This window comes from Ixodes scapularis, unplaced genomic scaffold (assembly GCF_016920785.2).
Source record: "Ixodes scapularis isolate PalLabHiFi unplaced genomic scaffold, ASM1692078v2 PGA_scaffold6__148_contigs__length_123643588, whole genome shotgun sequence".
NCBI classification, from domain to species: Eukaryota; Metazoa; Arthropoda; class Arachnida; order Ixodida; family Ixodidae; genus Ixodes; species Ixodes scapularis.
The window spans coordinates 103822742-103832334 of NW_024609881.1; the positions used below are offsets into that span (position 1 = coordinate 103822742).

Genomic DNA, 9593 nt, shown 5'->3' on the forward strand with positions numbered 1-9593 from the left:
AATTTTTTAGAACATTCAGGATATGTGCAGTGTGCTCGAAAAAACAATACAGGTATCTTTTTTTAACAATAAAAATGAACTAGGCATCGTCAAACGTTTATTCTCGGCCCAAATGCAGGGCAGGGGTCCGAAATACGCCAACGTTAAAAAATATCCACTATCTTATTAAAAAGTTTATGAGTCACTTTTAACATTTTTCAATAGCCGGCGACGGAGTCCTTGTACATACGGCGCTGATTGGGGGATACTTACCTAGGACGGGCCAAATTTTTGCATTAACATTTTTAGAAAATAGCCTTTGACCTTTGAATGAGATATCTCTTAGTTCTGAAAATATTGCGTCCGGTTCCGACCGCTAGTGCTCAATATTGGCGAAGAATTAGTGTTCGACGTTTAGATTTGCGACCAAAAAGCACACTTCTTTTTAAGGGGGGCTTTTAAGGAGGGTTTACGTAACATTACTTTATTATGAGTCACTCTAAATTATGCATTCGTTTGTCCAACCACAGCCAATGTTCCTGTACTTCAGTCATCAAGCAGTGCACTCTGGAGACTTCAAGGTGGAACTAGAGGCACCTGCATCGGCTATTGCACATTTCCCCTACATTAAGGAACAGAACAGATCAATAATTGCAGGTAAATGTAAGATGACTTATACATATCGATGTACATTATGTTTAGGCCTAAATGATCGCGTCGCCCGACGTTGAGATCTTCGCTTAAACGACGCCCTGTAACGGTTTCTCTGTATTTCTTTTACAAAAAAGGAAAAAAAATAATGCTTATATTTTTTCATACTTGTCTAACTATAATGACTCTATTTATCGGAGTAAGAAAGAATCACATTTAATATAAGCAAGAATGTTAAAAGAAAACGCAGCACGCATGTGACATTGAGCTGCTCTACTCTTGCGCTTATATGCATACTAAAGAACGTTATTTGCAGTATTAATGCACGTAAGCAGTAAGGGATATGGCCGATCCAAGTCTAAGCAATCAACTTGATAACTTGCAGAATTACTGCAAGTAACCGAAGCAGAAATATGTCCAACCGAGGACTAAGCGCAAAAATATTGGCAGACGGAAGAACTCCAAACATAATTGATAACGACTTACGGCGTTACAGTGTCTTTGAATCTCATCGGGGTGACTTGTTTTTGTTTAGGTTATCAATTGCATAAAGTAACTTTCAGACAGAAGCTCTGCATGTTGCCCGAAGAGCTGATGTTTCACGTTGAATAGAGACCATCGTCAAACAGACCTAGTGAACGGAACAGCGCACAAAGAGACAAGGACAGAGAAGATGAACATGCAGGATACACAGGCGCTGACTCGCAACTGAATTTATACACCAAAAGAAAGAGAAGAGAGCGTGCTGAAAGTCACGCAGTCCCAGTGAGTGTAACACATGACACAACACCGCCTAATTAAGATATATTCGCCCCATAGTCCAGTCTAAGAAGAAGGTTTCGGTTTGACGCAGTGTCACTGATGGGTGGCTAATGCAGCGGTCCCCCAAGCTATTAATGCAATAAGCCTCCAAATTTTGTCTGCTCTTGCCTTTTTGTTCGCCCTTCTGTTCACTCTGGCATCCTACCGATTCGCCCAGTTTGCTGAAATATGTCTTTTTAAAAGTGTGCCAAATAATGTAGCTGCTGCACCAATTATCTGAGCCCCCCCCCCCCCCCCCCCCCGGCTTCCCGCCACATTTGCTTGGGCACATACTCTGAGCATGCACTGAACCCGAGGGTGACGTCATCGTTCGGCGAGGACTCGGATCTAATCAGACGCTTTGTGGCCAAAAACGGCGACCGCCAGCGTTGCTTGATGAGGTTTTGAAAGCGTCTACTATACTCGCGAGCTTGCAGTACTTTCAAACCCAGAAATTGACAGAAATGTTCTTTTTAAGATACAAATATAGGAAAACTAACGCTACCGCGCAACGGCTGAACGATTTTCATATGATGCCGGAGGTGATCTTCATGATAATATGGGAAGGTTTTATATTGTCATTCCTTGTGTATTTAAACACACGTCTGTTATCAGGTGCAGTGTACGAGCTGGATAAATCCGTTGGACTGGTGATGGAGGCACTCAACAAGCGGGGCATGCTGAGTAACAGCATCGTTGTATTCAGCACGGATAATGGAGCTCTTCCATGGGGCGTACAGTCCAACAGCGGCTACAACTGGCCTCTGAGGGGCGCCAAGTTCACGCTCTGGGAAGGGGGCGTCCGAGGAGCCGCCTTCGTCTGGAGTCCTCTGCTGTCCAAGTCTGGACGTCTGTCCAATCAGTTGATGCACATCACCGACTGGTTGCCAACTTTCTATTCAGCAGCCGGTGAGATAGAGCATGCGGTTTTTGTTTCGACATAACAGCTTCATTGGGTGGTAATATGGATCCCCCAAATTAGTCGTTTTTTGTTTTGTCAGCAGGAGTTTAGCTTGATAGAGTATGGCGACAATTTTACGTAGCGTAGATGAGAAGTTTAGCCAAAGCACTGCACCCGCTAGCCTGAATTCTTTAACATGTACCACGCAGTAGTAATGCACAACCGCACGCCTTAACGATGATCATCCGTATCAAACTGGGCAGGGGTATAGATTGAATTCAGGATTCCTGTCTTGCGCAGTGCGAGCTTTCGCTCCACGCGCTCCGAGTGGTGGTGCCCTAACACACTCGTCTTCCGGGGAAGGCGCCCTGTAACCGAGATTTCGACTGCACGTTGAAGGATACCCATGTGGCCCAAATTAATCCTATCGTCGCTGGGAAGAGGTAGATCACCCTCTTTGCTTCGGCACGTAAAACACTACACATTAAATCGGGACAGACCGAAAAACCCTGGTGTGGAAGTGTCCTTGTTCAAAAAAAGTCCAAGCCGCACGGGCAAAATATTTTTATCTACGTCCTTCTCTTGTGTTGACCGGGAACTCAAGTCCCCAGTTTTCTTTTCCTCGGAACCACACCTTTTATCTCGTTTCTCGTTGTTATAAATACCAGGACATTTCTTTTAAGATTCGGGTCACGTGGATCACAAATATTCATAACAAAGGAGCCTCTAAAGCCTCTGACAGCCTGACTGCGATTAGTTTAGTGGGATAAAATAGTTGCAAAATATGTGGTTAAAATAAATAATAGATGGCGTGTAATAGGCGTTTGTTGCTAAGAAGTTAATACAGGTGCCCTTCAGTTAACTTGAAAGTGGCCATCTTTTTGAGAGTGGAACCAGGAGACAGATCAAAAATATTAATCATTAACATCAGACGACCCGATTGCTACGCAACCAGAGTTGTCTGTAAATCTTGATTTTTATTCGACGCATTTCAGGAGGAAATTTGTCAAAGCTTGGCAACATCGACGGCAAGGACATGTGGAAGGCCCTATCTGAAGACCTGGAATCCCCTCGGCAAGAGGTCCTCATTAATATTGATCCAACGGACAACACCTCGGCGCTGATTGTCGGGCGACACAAGGTAGTCCTGGGATCGTACAACGAAGGAATGTACGACCAGCGCACGAAGGCTCCTGGAGGCTCTCGTCCCGTGGATGGTCTAGACCAAATGATGCTTTCTTCTCAAACTGGAGAAGTGCTGAAAGATTTCTACAACGTAGCCCAGCTCACAGTTAGGCCTAACTGGCGCAATGAAACCGTCGTGAGGTGCGACCAGTATGCCCCCCGTGACAACTTCGTAGCTGCCAGCCCTCCATACTACTTTGACCTTGAACATGATCCATGCGAGCTGAACAACTTGGCGGCTTCCAACGTGACGGTGAGTGCGCAAACTAAAGATGTTTACCTCGGAATTGAAACACTGCCGTTGCAAGCGAGGGCCTACACCAAATTTGAAAACAAATAAATACGCACATTAGAATTGAAATTGTTGCGAGAAATTACGCACATAAAATATTCTAGTTCACTTTAGGTTACACTAGAAGCATGCGATATTGTAGCATTTCACCGAACGCAGGAAATAAAAAATGCAGGTACGTAAGAAAAATGTGTCGTCTTTCCGTCCCTTTTTACCAGTGATTTCCCTATTCACGTGCACACCCTGGATACGGTGTACACCCCCCATTGTTTTTTCTGAATGCGCCCCCTTAATTCACAACTACTCCTCTATTCTCAATGCCCCCCCCCCTAAACATTTAAACCCCTCCTCCTCCTCCGAATTTCGATTCTTGGAAAAACCCCTGCTTATTACGGTTTAAGTAACGAGTAATTCTACTATCCTGGTCACTTTCCGAACATAACCAGCACTAGGCACCACAAAAATGCATTGCTTATTCAGAGTAATCCGTCATCTTAAATTATACATCTTAATGGTACAAACTGTTTAGGTGAGTGAGAAATGGGTAAGTGATGGCAAAGTTTGAATCATGAGTTTTCTTTCCACTTGATGATGGTTAAAGAAAAAGAAGGTGCGTCGAAATAAAGGTAATAAAAAAGTGTTGATACTGCCACGCGCGTCGGCAAGCGAGTGCGCGCGCGGCCGGGTGTATGCCGCGCTTGACTGTCACGTGGAACGTCTAAGTTCGATTCCAGTCAGCTGACTGTCCTCTTATTTAGTCTTTCAACTTGGCGTTCTCGTAAGTTCGAGAACATTCTCGTCTGATCGAGTTCCGAATGTTTTACGCACCGAAAGTTCTACGCCGAATGTTGCAGGAACCCACGAGGGTACATGAGGGACCCCGTATGGCGAGCGGAGTCAGTCTCGCCCCAGCGTTCGATCCTGCTGTTACACCGCTATCGACGCCCGCGACGGTCTATTGTTACCTTCTGTTGTTGTTTTTTTGTTTTGGGCACAAGTTCGGCTCATTAAACGTTTAGTTTGTTACAGTTTTCGTCGCCTCATCAATTGTCATTCGTGAAATTTTAGGTGGGGGTGCTGGGTATCGCTTTCTATTCCTGTGAAGCGTACACCTACGAAGACATCCCGGCCGAGTGAAGTGCTCAGCCCCGGAAGGCTGCCCTTCGCAGAAGACTCCGACGCCTGGGCAAGCCGCCGTACCAAAGGCCAACCTCCGGAACTCGGACCCCTGCCGCAGAAACTAAAGAAGACCGCGACGATGACCACTCCACCCGTCGTTGTCCTACCCGTCGCAGTTAGTACGCCCGCGTCCTTCCATGGTCAGCCTTATGAAGACATCGAGCACTGGCTCCAACAGTACAAGCGAGTGGCCCAGCACAACCGATGGACGGACGAACGGCGCCTGCAGAATCTTCAATCTGCGCTCGAAGAAATGGCCAGGCACTGGTTCGAGAATCTGGAGAATCTGGAGACTTCGTTGATCTCATGGACCACCTGCAAGGATGCACTGAGACGGACATTCAACACCCAATACCGACGGGAGAGGGTTAAGGACCTCCTTCGAATGAGGACCCAGGGTTAAACGAGACTATCACCAGTTTCGTCGAGGATGTTATGTGCGTGGTCGCTCGTGTCGACCCTCAAGCCACCGCCGAAAACTGGCTGCGTATTTTGATGCGAGATGTAAGCCATGACATCTTGGTGGTCTTTTCCGCAACCTCCCATCTACCGTCGAAGATTTCGTCAAGGAATCCACGAACATGGAGCGTGCCTTTCTTGCCGGAGCCAGCCACTACCAGAGGCTACCCTGCGTCAGTGCGGTTTCGCAGTCCACTTGTTAGCTTGCCCACGGCATTCCGGGCATTCGTGAGCCTATTCGCGACGTCGTCCGGGTGGAGCTTAAGAAGCTTCAGCCGACTGCTGAACGCCCAGCCTCAATCTCCACTGCCGAGGTCGCTTGACCCGAGGTTCAGCGAGCGTTCCTGTCACTGTGGCCGCATCCGAAGAACCGACGCTGGTCTGCGCCGCCATGGCCCGACGACCGCCGCAAGCTAACCGCCAGGTTACGGCACCACTCCGACGAGACCCTCCGATGCCACAGTGTACTCGACGCCAGGAAGGACAAGTTCAGTGCGTCCACCCGGAGCAACCCCCGCGGAGGAAAACCGACGTGTGGAGGACGGCCGATCGACGCCGGTTGTGCTACCACTGCGGGAAGCCGACCACATATACCGCCGTTGCCCCTACCAGCAAATGGGGCTGCGCGGCTTCCACCCAAAGGACCCACACCCACGCTACTGTGAGCGGCCACAAGAGACTGAAGAGTACCTTCGACGACCTCAGTCACCCCACCTGCACCTCACCGCCGGTCTCGGTCGCCGTCATAACGACGTCCAGCTTCGCCGAGGCACCGACCCCGTCGTAAGAGCCTATCGCCCTTGTCCCGCCGGGAAAACTACCCGCGGCAACTCCCGGAGGTGAAGTTGCCATGGGCGGACGACGTAAAGAGCCTCCACGAACGCCGGAGCGCTCCCACTCTCGCGACGCCATGCCTCGCAACGAAGCTCCGGCAACAGTGCCCAAGAACTTAAACGTTGTTATCCACGGCCACGACGCGTCGGCACTTGTTGACACCGGAGAGGACTACTCAGTCTTGAGTAAGAGGCTCTCTCCCCTCCTTCAAAAAGTCGCGAAGCCGTGGGATAAACCGCAGATACGAACCGCTGGAGGACACCTCATCATGCCTGTCGGAATGCGCACTGCTCGTGACGAAATTCACGGCGAGACGTGTCCTGTGAAATTTGTGGTTGTATGAGACAGTTCCAGAGACGTTCTTGGCATGGACTTTCTGTGTGAATACGACGCCGTGATCGACCTTGGAGAAAACAGATTGACGCTGCAGACGACTGTTCCGCCTTCAGAGAAAACCCAAACTGCGTCAGCTGCGATCCGAGTAGCTGCCGACCACGTGAATCTGCCACCGCGATCAAGTGTTGTCGTACCCGTCGTGACCGATGCAGCTACATGCGGCGACGTTTTTTTGGAAGGTAACCTTCAATTGCTTTTGGGAAGAGGAATAGGCGTCGCAAGAGGAGGACTTTACATGGGCGAGCGGAGTCAGTCTCGCTCCAGTGTTCGATCCTGCTGTTATGCCGCCATCGACGCCCGCGACGCTCTATTCTTTATCTTCTGTTTCCTTTTAGTTTTGGAAACAAGTTCGCTTCATTAAACGTTTAGTTTGTTTCAGTTTCTATCGCCTCATCAATTGTCATTCGTGACAATATAAGATTTTACTATTCTTGAGTCTCGTCGGCCTGGTTAAAAAAAAATTAATCTTAGTTCTTTTTTCTGCATTTAGCTATGAGCCTAAAATTACTTTTTTTTGCGAGGATTTAAAGCGCGAGGAATCAAAGCAACACAGAGACGGTGTAGTGTTTATATATGAAAGTACAAAAAATGGACGATATACGATATAAACAACGGAATTGTAAAAAGGCAGTTCATTACGGAGATGCTCTAACCTAGAAACATTATATCTCTTTTTTAAGTGAGTTCTTTTAGCTATTGCTACAAATCTAGATATGCGTCATGCCTAACCAGAGCCCCTTTCAGTAAACCCCAACTTGCCATGATAATTGGCTTCTGAAATTGTCATCTCACTAATATATTGCCACCATATTAAGATTATCGATTCGCCAATGTATCATTTTTTATATTCATGCCACCTTCTCCTACTTCACGGTGTGACGCAAAACTTTCTTGATTAAGCTGAAATCGACTATAAAGTATTGACCTTATTCCCACGTACTATATAAAGTAACAGTATAAGAGGGACCAATACATATTGTTTTAGATGTCATGATTTCACTGATAATACTTTGTATAATAATATTTGCTTTATTTGCAACGCATTTGTAAAAAATACAGCTGGACAAGGCCCTCAACATCCTACATAGGCATAACAGCAAAGCCATAAAACCGTAGGCATAAAAACAGAAGGAGTTCAGTACATATATACCAAGCAAATAATAACAAAGGAGTGGTGACCCAAGCAGCACAGATTTTGGCCAAGCAATGGCCAATGTCTGGCGATGGTCTTTTGGCCGGTGGCCAGAGAGTGGCCATTCAATGGTCAATGCTTGGCCGATGGCTGATGGCCAGTGGCCATTGGCCAATGGCCAGATAAAGGCCAGTCACCGGCCAGTCTCTGGCCACTGTCTGGCCACTTGGCCAAGGACCATTGCCAGCCATTGGCCGATGACTGGCCAACTCTGTGCTGCTTGGGGAAGTCATATTGAAAGACAAATAAAAAGCAACTACAAATTATCCACCAACATTTACGAAATGTTCTTTAAGTATGGATATTTTAACTAAATCCAAATCATTAATATCTCCTTGGTTATGTAGTTTTGGCTGTGTATATGTAATTATCGGAGAGTCGTAAATTATGTTCCGCGCGGTCCTCTCCCAACAATGTACGACCTTACCTGATACTCTCAAGTATAAAGGGTTCTGCGTTTGTTGAGTTTATTTTTTTCTTCTAAAAATTGGGGGCGTCTTTTTTCGGGGTTTAGTTTTCTCCTATAGATTCGGTGTTTTTTTTGTGTGAATTGATTAAATCATAACCAATTTACACAAAAACACCGAATCTGTAGTGAAAACTTAAACCCCGAAAAAAAAAAAATACCCCCAATTTCGAGAAAAAAAAATAAACTTCGAAAACGCCGAATCCTAAATGTAACGAATGTTTTTTATGAGCGAGAAATGCGACAGCAATTTGTGTGTTACTCTACGTGACATGCCAAAATAATACGCATTGTAATGGTGTTGTCATGACTCGAAACAGAAAATATTCTTTCAGTCGAAAACATGTTTTGAATATAAAACCTTGTGGTTTTATTCTTCGCAGGAACTTATGGAGCTCACCGAGAAGATTGAGGAGTACGCGAAGGGTATGGTGCCGCCCGGAAATCAACCGCTAGATCTCATTGGATTTCCAGAATACAACGACGGCTTGTGGGGCCCTTGGGAATGAAAACTTTTCAAAAGAATATCGAACAATTTTAGTAATACTATAAACGCTTGAATAAGAAAAAACAAAACAAAAAAACTTGGAATATGTTATTCGCCAATGAAAAAAAAAAGAATACTTAAAATGGAAAGAATAAAAACACGGAGGGAGTGCATGGGCAACACAGACTTTCTATTGCCAAACGAATGTGGTTGCCCATGAACGTCCTCCGTGTCATTTGTTCTTTCTATTTCAAGTTCTCATGATTACAACACGCTCGTTTTAATATTTTAATCGTTTGTATTGCAGATTTAGGTTCCGGGCACAAACTTGCGAGTGCTTACGAGAAAAAGCTTTAAATCTTTTCTTTAAATTTCTCGAGACCAGAAAATAGACTGGCGCCATCTATCAGACGGCCGTGGAGTCCCTTATTGTTTCCGTATATTTCCCACTTTTTTGGCGCATCTTTCCTTCTTGGCTTGAAAACCTTTTGCCAATGCTGTAAGCGACCACTTCTTCTTGATAGGACGGGTACATTTGGTCTCGTGAATACCGCGAAAACTTCGCTCTAGTGAAATGCAGTTCCAGGACCACCTCATAGATGGCGTCAGCATGCCAGTCTGTTCTTTCTTCGAAAGGGATGGCAAGAACTCGGTCATAAGCAAACGGAAGTGTGCGAACGCGCCTTGCTTCGTTTGAGAATGAATATTAAAATATAGAAATACAATTCTTGAGCGAACTTCCACGATGAGGAAACGTGTAAAGTTCACGAA

General features: G+C 46.1%; 1 protein-coding gene across 1 annotated transcript in view; it reads left to right on the top strand.

Moving 5' to 3' along the window:
- Window positions 1-8958, top strand: part of LOC8043729 (arylsulfatase B-like) — a 45426-nt gene extending 36468 nt beyond the window's left edge. Inside the window, exons 6-9 of the mRNA XM_029983177.3 lie at window positions 510-636; window positions 2047-2340; window positions 3328-3770; window positions 8719-8958. Of these exons, the coding sequence (XP_029839037.3) occupies window positions 510-636; window positions 2047-2340; window positions 3328-3770; window positions 8719-8844 (990 nt within the window). The 3' untranslated portion in view covers window positions 8845-8958. The remainder of the gene's footprint in view (window positions 1-509; window positions 637-2046; window positions 2341-3327; window positions 3771-8718) is intronic.
- Window positions 8959-9593: the final 635 nt, after the last annotated feature.